Raw genomic sequence first — 17,739 nt, forward strand, 5'->3', positions numbered from 1 at the left:
AGAGCCTGGTACATAATAGATGCTTAATAAATTCTAGCAGACTGAGTTCTTGCTATGGTTGCAGTGGCCCTTAATAATAAATAATCATATAATTGAATGGTTTAATCAGTCTTAGAAGTCATTTAGTCCCATCCTATCATACACAAAATCTCTATAGTTATAGTCTCTATAACTCTATTAATTCAAATTCCAATTAGCTAGTGAAACATATCATCACAAAGAACATTATCAAAATATAAAATGTAGATTGTTAATTCTGAAAGCAAACACACTTTAGACAATTTTACTCCTGCCTTCTAGTATTTAGCCACACCCAAGCAGCTGCTATTTTTTAAAGTTGTAATATGTGAAATATATGGCATTTCATATATGAAAGAATCATTACATTCATGAGCTTTTTAAGATCTAACATTAGAGAGAATCACATTATTCTGCTAATGTTTCTTCCTTAATTTACTTTGCTAGTGAAATAAGTTCCTAAGCTTCCATGAACCATACAAAAGTTGAAAACAGTTTTCACTGTAATAAAACATCATGAATCTGATTATGTAGTTTATTAGAAGAATAGGTATTTTTACAAACTGTGAAACATTTTACTGCATATTTGCCTTGCATATCTTCTACTTATTGACTTTGAAATCAAATCAAGTTGTTATAGAATGGTAAAGTGTGGTGAAATCTAGAGGTCATCTAAATCCCTAATTTTTCATGTATCCTTCTTGTAACATCTGTGTGTCTATGATTATATAAGAATGGCAGATATCAACGCCTTCTTCTTTTTGATTATCTGATATCTACTCTATAAGCAGCTAGATGATATAATGGATAGAGCCAGTCAGGAATAACTGATTTAAAATTTGGCCTCAGAGACTAACTATATAAGTCTGAGCAAGTCATTTAATTTCTGCTTGCTTCATTTTCCTCAACTGTTAAATAGAGATAATTATAGCATTAGTCTCACAAGGCTGTTGTGAGAATCAAGGAAGCTAATATTTGTAAAGCACTTAGCACAGTGCCTAGTACATAGTAGGCACTTAATAAATGTTGTTCCTTCCTGTATATGTGTCATTTATGTACCTACATATATGCATGTGGCAATGTTATTGTGTATTTACATTGTAAGTTTCTTGAGAACAGATAATTTTTTTTTCTTTTTCCTTATTAATCTCAATACTTAGCACAATGCCTGGTATGAAATAAGTGTTTAATAAATGCTTATCCATTTATTGTTGAGTGATTAGATAATAAAGAAAAGTGGTAAATTAAATGGTGATAAAATGGAATGGGTAAAAGTATGTGGGTAAAATATTTATTTTCAAAATGGGGCATTGGGCCATAGTAACAGTGAGTTCCTTTCTTTTACTTTTCTGTTCCCACCTCAAGATAGCCTTGCTTGGGGAAGGTATTTAGTCCTGCTATTGCCTTTGCTTTAAATATGCTCTGAGAGGCAACCTGAGGTAGTTACTTCTCTTTTCCATACCCTATTTCAAGTCAGTGTTGGCTTTCACCCTAGAAACAGCCAAGAGGTAGCTGCAACCATTTTCCAGAGCAAAATAATGATGTAATATGATGGTTTTGGCTAAATAACAAGGATTGAACTACCATTGTTAGATAGTGATAGATAATTTTAGCCATAATTTAACCTAGCCATAACTATTTTTCCTATTAGTACAGGAAGAACTTAATTAGAATTCTCCATTTTGGGGATTTGAGAGACAACCAATCAAGCTCTGCATCCTCCATCATTCTCCCTTTCTTCTGATTATGCTGTCCTGCTTTGGCATCCAGAGCCCAATCTTTTCTATTTCCTTTGATAATAATCTATCCTCTTTTCTTTAAATAGTGGTGACTCCAAGACTCTGTTTTAAAGCTTTTTTCTTCTCTAAATAGTCTATCTTTGGCAATCTCCTTTGGTCACAGGGATTCAATTGGCCTGTATATTAATTAACAAACCCCTATCTCCATCTGCCTGTTGAATACCTCCACCTGGATGTCCTGTTAGCATCTCAAATTCAAAATGTCTAAAATGGAACTTATCATGTTCCCACTAAACATGTAGTTTCTCCAAACTTCCCTATTTCTGTTGAAAGCATTAACACCCTCCCAGTCATCCACATTTTTAGTTGCCAAGTTATACTTGATTCCCTCACTTCCTTATCAGTTGCCAAGTCAAGCTGGTTCTACCTCCACAAAATCTCTTTTATTTTCCTCTTTCTCTCTACTTATATTGCATTACCCTAGTTTAGGCCCCCCCTTACCTCTTTCCTGGATATTGAAAACCTTCTAACTGGTATCCTTACTTTCACTCTCCATTGCCTCTAATTCACCTTCTTAAGGCACAGATCTGACCTCCCAGAAAAATATTCAGTAACTGTTCTTTGTACTAGGAGAAAACATAAACACTTCAATCAGGAATTCAAGGCAATACTTCATAGCCTGCCTTTAAATACAATTCTAATCATATTACACAGTATCCCTCTTCATGCATTCTGTGTTCCAACTACACTGGCCTACTGGTTGTTTCCTGAAGCTGACATTCCAGCTCCTATTCCAAACCATTCTCTAGCTCAAAATTGAATCCATCCACCCCACCCCCAATGCCCTCATTCTATCTCTGGCCTTCAGAATTCTTATTTTTCTTCAGTGTCGAAATTGGGTGTTGGTCCTTGATGTTACTTTTTCTAGTCACTCTGGCCCTTACAGTTGGCAGTATTTTCTCCTTTTTCTAACCATCTTGTATTAATTTATGTGTTTATTTGTTGTCATAATAATAATGGCTATAATATAGAGCTATTAGGTTTGCAGAAAAGCACTTCGTATATATTATCTCTTGCTTCTGTTATAAACAACAACCATATTGTTATAGACAGCAGCTCTATAAGGTAGATGCTATTACTATACTCATTTTACAGATGAGGAAACTAAATATGGCAGAAGTTACTTGTCCAGAGTCACACAGCTTGCTGTTATAGGATTTGAACTCATATTTTCCAGACTCTAAGACTAGTTCTCTATTCACTACTCCACTTGTCTAGTTATATCCCTTTATTAGAATGTAAGCTCTTTGAGAGTGAGAACTAGTCAGTCATAGTATCTTCCACATAGTAGGTACTTAATAACTGTTTGTTGACTTAAACTGACATTTGATAAAGAATGAAAGACTCAGCATAAGAGTTTCTAATCACCCCCCCCCCAAATCCAATAAATAAATAAACTAATGGTTAAGGTTATGTTTTAAACTTAAAGTTATACTTAAACTTGTGTTTTAAATGGTACATTGTTTTAAATGATTTTGTAGGTTTCTGTGAGAATCATTGATTTGGCATATTTAATAATTATTTCTAAAGAGGATCCTTCTGCTAAAGCTCTCTACTGTTGCTTCATCAGTTTTGAGGCAACCCTGGGTTCTAGAAAGTTAAACTGATCCAGCACAAAAGCTCTATCAGGTCCCACTGAGATGAAAAGGCTGATCTAGGCCTAGCCACACATAGTCTATTTGTTGTGTGAGGAACAGGTTATGTTCAGACAGGCTTGACATCAGAATGGCCAGTGTAGTAATTTTTTCAGCCACTACAACTCTTAAAAACTTAGCCTGATCTCCACAATTGCTAGTGCCCTTCACTCATCCTAGAAATTACTTTTTGGTAGTTTGTATTTTATTTTCTTGTACATATTGTCTTTCCTTAATACCTCCTACAAGGCAAGAACTATTCTGTTTTATTTTTGTATCTCTAATGCAAAGCATCATGCTTGGTACATGGTAGACCTTTAATAAATAATGGGTGAATGAAAGAATAACCCACCTGCTAAATTGTAGAGAGATTGCAATATGTTTCAATGGAGGGAGTACATGCACCAACAAAAACATATATTTGACTTACTGGAATAGAAGTAAAATATACAGATTTTTTAGAATATACTGAAAATATAAAGTACAATGTCAGTTTTATTTTTGTCAAAAACTTACTGATTTTCTTTTAAACAGATTTTACAAGGAGGTGTATGTTAGGAGCCACCACTTGAATCATCTACATGGCTTTAAATTTTAGCTGGTCTAGACTATCAAGTGAAAAAAAAAAAAAACACGAAAGAAGAAACTTCTCACCTTCATAGTTTTTCTTTATGTTAGCAGTTTGAACTTAAATTAGTTTGTACTTCATCACAGAACACTGCCTTTCTCTTGAGAGAACCTGACACATGAGTTTTTTTGTTGGCTCCTACTTGCCAATGTAGAACCCAGACCAATCACAGCACAATGAAATTTCTCATTCCCAAAGCTAATAATAGATTTTTATTCATTTTAATTGTCCTCTAATTGTTTATTAAAGGGATGCTGTTTTGTAGAGATTTTCTCTGCAGAGCACAAAACCCTGTTAAGCTCATTGCGTGTAGCTCCCTGGAGTGAAATTCGTGGTTTCAACAGGCAGGAGAATGAACAGAACTGCCCAGAACATTATCACTGAACAAGTCCCAAACTAAAATGAATTATCCCAAGCAGAACCACAATCAAACAATTTTCCTGAATGTCAAGAAGAGATTGCTAACTTTTGACTTAAGATGTAAAGAAATCAAAGATTCCACTTGGATCACTAGGAAGCACTACCTAATAAATAATAAGACAATAATAAGACCTTCCTTGATTGCTACAGACCCAGAAAGGTTGATCTCATTTATTGGCCATCTGCAAATGGAGATGTCTTCCAGCAGCCTGCGGTGGCTGCATCTTTGTGCTAGTAAGTGCCTAATGACTCATTTTCCTCAGCAGAAGTTTTCATAATCCTGGAATTCAATGAGGTGTGTCTGGGGAAAGTCTGAGTATGAAAGCTCTCATGTCAGTTTCCCAGTCTCTGCTGGGGAAGAACTCAGCTGGTACCCAAACCACTAGCTTAAAATAAATAGCAAACGATAATACTGACTAGCCAGCTTTATCATACTGTTCATATTCTTGGGATCCTCATTCCAGAATCACCTAGATGTCCATTTTATTTCAGAAGCAAAAAAATATAACATTTATAATAGTCATTCTCCTTCTATTTGTGGGTATTTGCTGAATTATTTATGTATCTACGTTTTTATGACATGTTCATACATATCTAATTCATACTCAGTCACATCAGATAATCTTTATTCTTTAATTCAAGTATTTGATTTTTAAAGAATGTCTATATTTGATAAAATTGCCTGTGAAGCGATGTGGACAAAGGGATTGAATTAAGAGAAGTAGTTATTTCAAGGATTTCTTAAGCTCTCCACAGAGGCAGCATACACAAGGATAATTTTAATTCTTCTATAATCCTATATATCTTCATTGTCATCTGTTAAAAGTTGAGCAGATAATACACTCATAGAGAAAATGATGTTTTACTTTTAATCCTTCATTTGGTTGCAAATAAAGTTATTTTAAACCTAGTGATTTTCCAAAGCATACTGCAAGTGATTTTCAGGAGAAAATGAAACATAAAACTGGACATGAATTTAAAAACAAAACAAAACAAAACTATATGTCAGCGTAAGCAGATGTTAGTGTACAATTTACAAGGATGGGGGAGCTATAAAGGCTCCCTAGAGCCACCCACAGGTCATTTTAAGGCCAAAAATGCCCCCAAAATCTGTTTCTAATTTTACAGAAATCCTTTGAAATTTGGCACAGCATTCAAAAGTACGCGGAAAAAAAAAATCTGGTCTTGGGTTTGGCCTCCAACTGCGAAAACAGACTGCTTCTTTTTAACTGCTCTCATAGATCCAGTGACCCACACTCCGAAGAGAGGATTTTCTTTCTTTCAGAAACATCTGGAAAAATGAAGGTTAGTATATGGAAAGGATAGGGCTTTTAAAGAAAAAGTATTGGACTTATTGTTAGGAGATTTTTCTGTTTAGAAGGTGAGACTTTTGTCCATTAGTATTTACTTCCTGGAGGGGGCTGGGGATGGGAAATTGTACTAAATATACTGTAGAAACATAGTTTCAGAGTTGGGTCGGTTCCAGCAATTACAGTCAGATCGGTGGAAGAAGACAATCAAATGCTTTGTGGGGTGGGAGCTGAAGGATTTAGGTGCAAACACAGTTTTACCGTTTCAACTTTTGAGCAGACCCTGAGAGTATAACTAACTTTTTGTGTATGTGTGTGTGTGTGTATGTGTGTGTGTAGCTGTGGCTCAAAATTGTCCTTGGAGTCGTCACCTGTATTCTACTTGCTTTGCTCGTGGTCTGTATTGTTTTACGTCCACCAAGAGGTAAGACCTTACTGTGGGTTACCCTATTTTCTCATAATATCTAGAAATTTTTAATGTTTGCTACCCATGTTTCCAAAAGATTTAAACATCTTCTGAGGCTTTTTTTTTTGTCAAAGAAAGCCCGTTGGTATTCATAAGGTTTTAAAAATTCATAAAATTGTATTAGTATCACAGATTGGAGATTACTAAACCAATGAAGATACCAATAGACATATTTAAGGTGAAATTTTAACTCCCAAAGACCTTCCAAATCTCTAAGTATCATCCACCCCATGTGCATTTACTTTGTATAGTCTAAATGACATGGATTTAATGGGTTCAAAAGTAATTTTTGTACTTCATCAATCTTGTTCTCAAGCTTACTTAGGAAAAAAATCATCTTAGTGGGATTCAGTCTCAGGAATATATATGTATGCATGTGTATATATATATATATATATATATATATATATATATATATATATATATAGTATAGAGAAAATGAATGTATTCATTTAAACAGCAGAAGATTGAGTAGCCCAATAATGTCTAAATATTGACTTTCTTATGGAAAGACATAAATTTGAATTCAGATCAGAGAAGAGTAGGCTCTTAGAATCAAAGTTGGACTAAAGAATACTAGTTTCTAAAAATGAGCTGTATTATGGTAACAACCAATCGTGGTGGGCAGACAGAAAAGGAAAGTGTCACCAGATGAATAGCTTAGATTAAAATTTATTTTAGCTTTTCACGGTTAAGCAAATACTTTTCACTTACCCTGTGGGGTGGTTTGAATCTTAAATTAAATGTCCAGATAAAGATAACCTATGGATTTGGTGACATAGCTTTCTTATGTAAAGCTTTTTGGAAAGAAAGCCTCAACTTCTGAACAATAGGAAAAAAAATGCTAAAACTCTCCAGGATCTGGTGTTTGGGAAATATATGGATAATGCATTGTACAGGCAAAGAGATGTTTTCAGCTGGAAGTAAATTGATAGCAATAGGGTTATCAAATGGAAACAGTATGATTTTTCAAGTTAAGAAAACACACACAGACTGAATGTTCCATGAGCTTCAAGGAGGACTACAATGAAAATGGGCCTCAGAAAATACATTCCTTGCAAATATGCAAAACTTCCACAGAATGTTCACAGATTTAGAAAGGGGACAGGATTTAACAGAGGGTGAAAAACAGTATTCAGAATGTCGTTATTAAAAATAGTTTCTTGTCTTCAATGCTTTTTGTCACTTCTTGCTGCTATCTGGTCCCAAATGAATGTTCACAGGCTGTTGAGGTGTCCTTTTGGCACTGAGTTATAGAGGAAAAATTTTTAAAAATTAGGATTTCACCTAACCAGTTTTGTAGCAATTTACAATTGCAGTGGTGAGGTGGTAGTTCAAAACTGATTTTGACCCCTTTGAGTGCTAATCTAGTTGCATGATTACCTGATTTTAATAACTCAAGAGAACACGAAAATGACCAATTCTACTACTGGTTCCCTCACAATAAATACTTGGAGACAAAACCAGTATATTTTATTCTAACTCCATTCTAGGCACATATACTCACAGTCATGTACCTGAATACCTATAAGATTCACACCAAAAAAATAGACTGTCTTTTGAATTTTAGAATTTAAACATCTATCTTTTTTTTAACTGAACTCATGACTTTATTAATATACGAAACTTCCAATAAAGAAACTCCTTTTACCAATGTAGTTGGGAACCTGCTTTGAAACTTAAAAAGTTGTCCAGGACATTGAGAAGTTACGTGAATTACCTAGGATCATACAACCAGTAGGTCAGAGGCAGGACTTCGTTCCTGGTTTTCTCACTCTAAGTGTTTATGTTCCTATGCTATTTGAAATTGTTCTTCTCAAAGGCAGTTGGTAACACAGTAGATAGAGCACTGGCCCTGTGAATCAGGAAAACCTAAGTTCAAATATGACTTTAGACACCAATTGTATAACCCAGAGCCAATCATTTAAGCTCAGTTTTGTCAAATGTAAAAAGTAGATAAAAATAACACATCTCCAGGATTGTTGCAGGATCAAATAAGGTAATATTTGTAAAAGCACTTTAAAATAGTGCTTGGTGCATAGTAAGTGGGATACAAATTCGTATTCCCTCCCTACTGTTAAAGAATATAGAAATGTATAATGATTTTCTTTCAAGTCAATAAGTGAGTTGTTTAAGTTAGAGAAACAGAAGGCTCATTCCAAAAGGAAGAAATTTTCTCCAGCTCTGACTGAGGCAAGGATAAAGCAATTAAAGTCAGAATTTCTGAAATCTTAATAATCTCTGAGAATAATCTCTGAGGTTATTCATATCTCAGACTGTATTTGAACCCAGAAACAGACTTAACAAAGGGCCAAGCCATTATTAGTGAAAGATAGAGGTTGGTATGTTTATTCAGATAATCACTGGTATCCTAATACTAAAATACATTCAAGACTAGGTTTTTCACTTCTATCCTGAGAGTTCAGTATTCATGGAGATTACTACAATTAAATTGAAAAATCCACTTAAATCATAGGCTAACATGAAATAAGAAAAAAAAATTTTAATTTAAAGAGACCAAAAGTCAGATTTAACAGCTCTATTTTACTTTTGGATCTAGAAACTCAGATGACCATCCATGATTAATTTTAATAACACAGACAGAAGACCATAGTGCCAAAGCCATTTCAGTGACTTATTAGTCCAATGCTAAATGCTTGTTTTAAAGATGAGGACATGGTGAGTCAATGAGAGTGTAAAGTGACTTGACCAGAGTTGGATAAATAGTAAGCGCCAGCATTCTACATGCTGAACAGCTCTTCTTGCCATTGCTTACTCACAACACTCTATCATTCTGACTTTGGACACTTGTTCACTTTGCCTAAAATGTTTTGTCTGTGCTACTTAAAAAATAGCTAAGGAAAGAGGCTGAAATTTGATTTAGTTTGATTGAAGTAGATTGGAAACAGAGGTTTCCAATGTTATTAAATTCATATATCTCATTATTTCAAGTTGGATTATTTCTTGTTTTGTTTTTTACCCTCATGAGATTGTTTCTACCAAATAATCTTGAAGTTCAAAATATTTTTAAAAATATAGCATATATAATATATGAATTTTTATATGCATTCAATCTGACTTGAAAATAACTGGTTGTTATTTGTTTTGTTTTGTTTTTTACTATCAATCAAATTATAGGATCATAAATTTAGAACTAAAAGGAATGATGAAAGAGGTCATGGAATCCAAAGCCCCCATTTATGAGTAAACCAAGGCACAGAGAGAATTTAACTTGCCCAAAATTACACAGTGAACAAGAAGCAGAATGAGAATTTGAATCCTGATCCTCTAAGAATCCTAATCTACCACTCACACCACACCCAACTTTCTTAAATTCCAGTTAGTCAATAGATCATCAATCTGCATTTGAAATAGGTCGTCAAAAAAAGTTCATTTAATAATCTAAGTGAAGATTTTTTGAAGTCTGGGAAAACAGAAATCTAATTCTTTTTAAATTCTCAAGTTTAGATAATTAAAAGGAACTTTCCATAATCAGTCAAGATAATGGTTAGTTGATTGAATGTAATCCCCTTCCCCAAAAATCAATTTCACCACTCCCATTTTTTTTTTGGTAGAGATTGAGCATATGGAAAATAGATCAACTTTGGCCATAAAGTGATTAATAGAAGTAGTAGTTATGGCAGGGTTTAGGAAAATGTAAAACTGTAGAGAAACTAGTAAGAAAGAACCAAACTAACAAGAAAGGACCTATCAGTAGGTAAGGTTCTTTGGATTATTTTTCTTAAACCTATGCTTCTCTAGGAGAGTAATACAAGGAGTAAAAGAACCAAGTGGTTATTATCTCTTTTACCATAAAACCCAGTGCCTCAGAAATAGGACCACATCTTAGACAATGTAGTACAACAAAAAAGAACAAAGAATTAGAGTCCAAATCCCCACTCTGACACTTACTATTTGTGGCACCTTGGGCAAATCATATAACCTACCTACAGAAACCCTTCAGTTTCCTCACCTGTAAAATGAGAAGGTTGAACTAGATAACCTTTGAGATCTCTTCTGTCTTTGGATCTGTAATTCCTTTTTTGGAATCACTGAGGTGATAACTCTGTAAATGACTATGGGATGGGGTTGATGACAGTGCAAAAACAGATGTTTTGTTAGTTTTATGAAGGTAAGAGATAAGTGCCATCTGTGCCCTCCTCTGTGTCATTTTGTAAACAAGATAAGAAAATTTTACTTCAAGGTAATTGTGTGATCCTCATTGTATGAGGGTCAAAGGGACAGCAAAATTTGATGTACCAGGCATTTGGGAACTAACCTAACTAATCATATTGTCCTATATTATTGATGAACGTAAAAAATAGAGAACAACATCACATGTATTAATAAAATCATAGTCTTTTTAAAAGATTTTGCCCTCAACCTTTGGATCCAGAATAATACAATAATATCAACAGTTTTCCAAATAAGATTGGTTACAAAATTTCAAGAAAGAGTTGAAAAAGGATGATAAAAGCATCATTAACTTGTTTGTGAATCATTATTGTGAATTGTAATTTCTTGGATTCGTAATTGAAACAATTTTCTGCTTTGCACTCATATAAAAGTCAGAAAATTGCAAATAATTAAAACACAGTTAATTAGCGTTTAAGAGGCTTATGAGTAACTATGCAAAAGATGGGCCAGCAAATTGAGTATAAGGGCACTGTGAGGAATTAAGTGTTAATCAAGTAAGTACTAGATATATTTAGAAGAAGGATGTGTTTTTAAAATTCATTTCAACTTCTGCTCAACTATTGGAGATCACAAATGATGGCTGCCAAAAGTATGGTTCCAGCATAAGCAAAAGATTACATTTTAATATTGAAATATTAAGAGAGGGAAGTTGAAATTCATTCATATTTATTGCACGCCTCCTTTGTGGCTTGGTATTATTGTTGTCTAGAAAGGAAACAGGATAGTCCTCACAATATACGCATTTACAACATTTTCAGGGTGACAATTCTTACATATTTGAAACAATTAGGGAACAACATGAAATATGGATACCATGAGAAAAAATACTGAGTTCAGTTGTTTTCCTTGCCATGAAATTAAGTCACTTAAACCTACACTGTACACTATATATAATCACTTTTTTCCTATAACTCCAATCTTTGAGATATGTGATGGAAGCATGATGGAATGGAAAGTCCAGAGAGACTTGGATTTGATTTTGCCCCTGCGTTTATTAGCTGTGTGACCACATAGATGTCATTTGTGCTCTCTAAGCCTCAGTTTCTTTATCTATAAAATGGAGATATTGATAATACAGTCATACTTATTCTCTTCAAGTCATGCCCTGGCTAGAGTTAATTTATTTTTCTCAGACAATAAATAGCTATACATAAAAACTGGGAGTTGGGCTTTTGAGGAGAGGGATGAAGAGTGAGTTAAATTCATCAACCAAATATTTACTTTGAAATATAACTTGAAAAAGTTAGCAGCTCTCTGATTTCAAAGGAGGATATGAAGAACAAATGAAATAATGTATAAGTTCTTTGAAAATCATGTGCTAAATAAATGTCAAAAATCATTACCCAGAGGAATTATATCAGAGGAGTACTGCCTTACTAACTAATGCTTTCAGAAAGCCAGGGCCTGAACGAGATAATTAGTTACCATGTTGCATAAGGGACATGGTTGGCAAAGTTCCAGACTGCCATTCCTGGACCAAACACCTGACAACATTCCACAGCATCTGAAAGTATCAATCTAACCAGAATTGTGCTGTTTGTTTTGTAACCTGGTACATGCAGCATTGGATCTTTCAGTTAGACCTTTAAAATAAAGGAATTTACTGCCATTGTCTTCTCAGCCCAAGGTATATAACCCTCTTGCCACTTTTACTTGCCACTTACCTTTGCATTGGGCTGACTTTACTCCATATCAATCTTTATAAAGCTCCTTTTCTTTTGCACCAACAAATTGAGAACTTAGCATGTACCAGGAAAAGTCTTGAATCATATCTAGCTGCTATTTCCTTTTTAAAAAAAAAAAAAACTTTTTAAATAGTCTTTTTTCAGTTTCAAATTTTCTCCCTCTTCATCTACTGAGAAGGTGAGAACAATAAAACTCATTGCCATGCAAATAAAAAATTCTCATTAACCATACTCAATTAAGAGAGAGATCACACACATATTCAGAGAGAGAGAGAGAATTTGTTTCAATATTCATTCTCAGTATATCGGTTCTCTATCTGGTAATGGGTATTTCATTACAAGTCCTTTGGAATTGTGATGGCTCGTCATGTTGATCAGTTATTTAGTTTTTCAAAAATGATTATCTTTATAATTTTACTGTTACCATGTAGATTTTTCTCCTGGTTCAACTCTTTACTTTGCATCAATTCATATAAGGTTCCCAACTTTTTTTTTTTTGAAATCATCTCCTTCATCATTTCTTACTGTATAATACTATTCCATCATAATCATATATAACAACTTGTGTAGCCATTCTCCAAATAATGGATCCCCCCAGAGCTTCCAATTTTTGCCACTAAAAAACAGAGCCAAAAACATTTTTATCTATATTGGTCCTTTTTCTCTTTCTTTGATCTCTTTAGAGTATATTAGAGCATATTATTTTGTCTGCTATTACCTTGTATGTTCTGTTTCTCAAACCATTTTATGTTCCTGGGAGTGAAGAACACAAGCTGCTCTCTATACTCCATACTTCTCCTTTTATGTCCCTAAAAACACAACATATCTTTCAGTGTAGTGGAGAAGTAGAGTTAGAAGACTCATCTCTACCCCTTATTATCACATGAGACCTGGACAGAGCTGGGGGGGCAGAAAGGGGGAGGAATGACCTGTCTTGGCAAGTTATTTTTCCTCTCTAAGGGCTTACTTTTCTCATCTATAAAATGAGAGGTTTAAATTAGATATCCTCTAATCTGTGATTCCATGAGTCTAATAATAAGAATTTAGTAATCATGTTATGGAGGCTTTTCTAGTCAATCCTCCCCTTCTCTCCATACTTTGGGAGAACGAAAGACTTTCCTTCCTGGACAATTCCCTTTTGTTTTCTCAAATATTATTCCATATTTTGCATGTTACCTCAGTCTGAAGCCAATAAAATTGACTCAGCAAAGAATAGGAAAATAGGATTTAGGGCTTGAAAATAATATCTTTTTACAGCTGGGGAAAATGAGCTCCAGAGAAGTGAGGATATTTACAGAGCTGTACAGATAGGAGAGCTAGTTTTTGTCCATGTCCTCTGTTTCCAAAACCAATGCTCTTTTCCATCTCTACATCATACTCAGTGGCTGCCATTTTTGAACAGCTTGCCTCACCTCAGGAACTGCTTGTAGTCTCCTTTACTTAGTCAGCTTTTCCACAGCTAGGATGTTTCCTCTTCATCTGTGTCAAAGTCAAAAATAAAAAAAAAAAAACTGCTTCTTCTACTGCTCATCTTCAGAAGCCCCATTTTGCTTTACATACTCAGTAGCTTTCTCCATTTTCTCCTTCTCCTTTATCCCTTCCAGCAATTCCTCATGCTAATCAATCAGCACCATGGGGATCTGTACCTGGCAGGAACTAGAGTACTTACTCTTTAAATGATCATCCATGTCACAGGTCCTTGCATCCAAGGAAATATATTACTATTCTGCTTCAGCCTGGCCTGCAATATACCCTTAAAAAAGATGTCTTACCTCATTGTTCTCAATTGATCTGGCTTGTTTTATTCCAGAATAGTTATTCAAGTGCTTCCTTGGTCATATATGTTCTTCTCTATTATTCATCTTACTTCTAACATGCAGTTTTCTCCTCAGCTGCCTTTCTCTTTTGATCCTTTAAAGGATAGAACTCTAGCTCCTGCCAGGTACAAATCCCTAAAATGCTAATTGGGGAATTGCTGGAAGGGATAGAGTATGAGAAGGAGAAAATGGAGAAAGCTACTGAGAATGTGAAGCAAATGGGGCTTCTGAAGATCAGCAGTGGCAGTTTTAAATTTTTGGCTTTGACACAAAGAAAGAGGAGACAATTTAGCTGTGGCCCATCTTGTATTCCTCCCAACAGATTTCCTGTTTCTAGCTTTCTTGAACCAAAGTCATTGGTGGATTACAATGAATGACATTCCTTGGGATTAATTACTTATGGTTTCGTCCTCCCCTATTCCTCTTGCCCATGGCCATGGTTTGCCCTATGCCAACTTCATTATTGTTCAATCAACATAGTTTCAGTGTGGTTCAATGGATAGAGAAGTGGAGTCAGGAAGGTCAGGAAGACCAGAATTCAAATCTAGTTTCAGACATTTATTAGCTGTGTGATCCCTGGGGAGATCTTAATCTCTTTTTGCCTTAATCCATTAAAGAAAGAAATAGCAATCCACTGCAGAATTTTTGGCAAGAAAACCCCATAGATTGTATGGTGCACAGAATTATAAAGAATTGGATAATACTACACAATTGAACAACAGTATTATAACCTCTAGTGATTAATTCACTTCAGGTTTACAATTAGAAAAAAATCAGCAGTACTTATAACAAGAACAACTATACTGTGTTCTAATCCTTAGTAAAGATAAGAGCAGGATGTAGTATCTCAATATTCTCATTTGAGATAATTAAGTAGTATAATGTTTAGAATGATGCTTTAAAGTTGGGAAGAATTGAATTATTGAAATATGAATTATTCATATTTCTTGACTATGTAGTTCTAAGTAAGTCACAACCTTTCTTAGTCTGTTTCCCCTTATGCAAGATGAAAGGGTTAAACTTGATCCCTAAGATATCTCATCTCTAAATCTATGTTTTTTTTCTTTCACTTAGAAGAGGATCATAGTTATCCAATTCTACATCTAAAGTCAACAAAAGAAAATATGGAAAACACCAAATTCTTCCTTTTTCTATGAAAATAGCAGTATCCTTTTAGAGCAGAAACACCCCTCATTTGAAATCATAGTCCTTTATTCTTTTCTTATGTAAATTCTCATATTCTAATTTCTATTTATCTGTTTATATAAATTACGTATTTTTCTGATCAGATTTTAAGTTTCTTACAAAAGGGACCATGTCTAATTCATCTTTCTATCAAGTCCAACACCTACTAATATATATTGGATATTTAATAAATAGGTGATTTTCATAAAAGGATAATAGTTTTAGAACTAATGGGGACATTGAAGATCATCTAGTCCCTCTCCACTTATTTTTCGGATAAGGAAAATGAGGACCAAAGAAGTTATTTGAGTCACAAAGTTAGGAAGGGACAGAGTGATATTCAAACTCAGATCCTCTGACCCAAATCCAGCACTATACTAACTGCCTTCCACCCTGCCTATCAACCATTAGTCTTAAGGAAGCATTTATTAGAGCCTAATATATATAGCACTCTAGTGACTGTACAACATTACACAATCACTAGCTCTACTCCTAAAATTTAGCAATCGAGGGTTGGTACATGTATTAGCCACGTATAAAAGATGAATAAAAGCAATAAATGGAGGCATGAATGAAGAGTACAGTATACTTACAGAAAATATCAATTAAGAGTTAGTGTAAAGAGTAAGGACAAAGATGGGAGGAAAAATGAAAGAAAATGAAACATTTTTCTCCTCAGAATCTTTTATTTACTCAAGACTACACATGTCAACTTGGTTGTTGATAGTATTTCTTTGACTGCATTAATGCAGAAAAAGCTGTCAAGTTCAATAAAAATAGATGCTAATTCAAGGTGAAAATTTGTGTCAAGGTAAATATTGGATTAGCAATAAGCCTGTATGGGGCAATACCATAAATACTTTTATGAAAGTCAATTCTGTTTTATAAGGTGACATTTCAACAGACTTTTAACTATATAAAGGAGGAAAAATAGGATTGTAAGACTAGTAAGTATTTTTATTTCCCAAGAAAATGTGAATCCCTTGAGAGGAGGAATGTTTTCTTTTAGCTTTTTATCCTCAGCCTTACAAAGGTGTTTTGTGCATAATAGGTACTGAGTAAATGTTTATTGAATGGGATTAAATTAAATTGAGAAGAATTAAAAATTTGTCACCCAAAAAAATTGCCACAGAAAAATAGCCACCTCAATAAGCATTAGGTAATTCACATAATCTTTGCCAAAGATAACAGTGGAAAAAACTGATTCTGAGTCAGAGGACCTTTATTCAAATCTTGCCTCTGATTATTCTTCCCTATATCATGTCAGGTAAATTACTTAATTTCTCTGGGCCCCAATTTGCTCATCTGTGATAACAACAACAACACTAATAAAGATTTTAGGCCTTCTTTCAGATCCTGTCCACTTTGATCTATGATTCTAAAGAAAAATAAATTCTTCATTGCTATGTCTTTAGTACCCTTCTCTATTCATGAAGAATCCATTGGTGGTAGAGTCTAAATTCAAAGCCTTTCACAACACCGTCCCCCATTCTTTTACACATTTACCAGATATCATAGCTGACAAACTGAAGCAGCTAGATGGAGCAATGACAAGAGGGCTAGAAAATCTGAGTTCAAATCTTGATTCATACACTGAGTAGCTGTGTGACCCCAGGTGAGACAGTTAATCTCTTCCTGCCTCATTTTTTTAATCTGTAAAATGTAGATATTAATAGTGTCTACCCCTCATGTTGTGGAGCTCAAATTGGATGATGTTCATAAAACACATTGCAAACCTTCTAGCTCTATATAAATTCTAACTAGCACTAACAAACTGAAATACCAAAAATTTGACATACTTGTCAAGTTTAAAATACTGACCTAAAATTCTTTCCTTTGGAGGAAGATCGGCTATGCTGTGCTCCCTGTGACTCTACTCTACCTCTTTCTTTGTACCTCTGTGGGCACTGTAATGCTATAGATTTGGAGAAGGTCCTCATCAAGTCACATCATGTCAATAGGGATTTATTAAGCACTTACTGCCTGTCAGGCATTATGTTAAGCCCTGCAAATACACATATAAGAAGAAAAATTAGCTATTACCCTCAAGGAATTTAAAGTTTAATGGGGTTAGAGAAAGCTACATAGTGCAGTGGATAGAATCAAAGTTGGTAAAGGTGTCCAGAGTAGGGACATGGTAAAGGAAGTCCTGTGGAGATGAGCCAGGAGTATAACTTGGAGAGGGCCGAAGCCATTCTTGGCCCGGGCCTCCTTAAATTGGAGATTCTATGAGAATTGATCAAGGGCAGAGGCTAAAGAGGCAGAGAATATTTCCAACGTAATTAATCCAGTGGAACCAGAGCAAACTTCCAGGATGAAGAGCTTTCTGTGGCATGAGACACAAAGTCCTGTGGAAATAAATTAGCAAGTGCAGCCTGGAGAGGAATGATGACAATCCATCTGTCCTTCTTTCCCTTCTCTCCCACCTACTAATGCTGACATAAAAAATTCGCTGGCTTGTCAAAACATGATTTCTAAGAACCCAGCATACCCTCTGAAGATGGTGGGATGATGGGGACTGAGGTCATTCAAGTAAATGGCAGTAGGATCAATAAAGTCCTTTATTAATTGCTTTACAGA

The 17,739-nt window shown here is 34.6% G+C and overlaps 1 protein-coding gene across 1 annotated transcript in view; it reads left to right on the forward strand.

The window, feature by feature from the left end:
* The first annotated feature begins 5,656 nt into the window (after window positions 1–5,656).
* Window positions 5,657–17,739, forward strand: part of FAP (fibroblast activation protein alpha) — a 90,510-nt gene continuing 78,427 nt past the window's right edge. Inside the window, exons 1-2 of the mRNA XM_051986265.1 lie at window positions 5,657–5,804; window positions 6,149–6,233. Of these exons, the coding sequence (XP_051842225.1) occupies window positions 5,799–5,804; window positions 6,149–6,233 (91 nt within the window). The 5' untranslated portion in view covers window positions 5,657–5,798. The remainder of the gene's footprint in view (window positions 5,805–6,148; window positions 6,234–17,739) is intronic.

The sequence above is a fragment of the Antechinus flavipes genome, chromosome 3 (assembly GCF_016432865.1).
Source record: "Antechinus flavipes isolate AdamAnt ecotype Samford, QLD, Australia chromosome 3, AdamAnt_v2, whole genome shotgun sequence".
Lineage (NCBI taxonomy): Eukaryota > Metazoa > Chordata > Mammalia > Dasyuromorphia > Dasyuridae > Antechinus > Antechinus flavipes.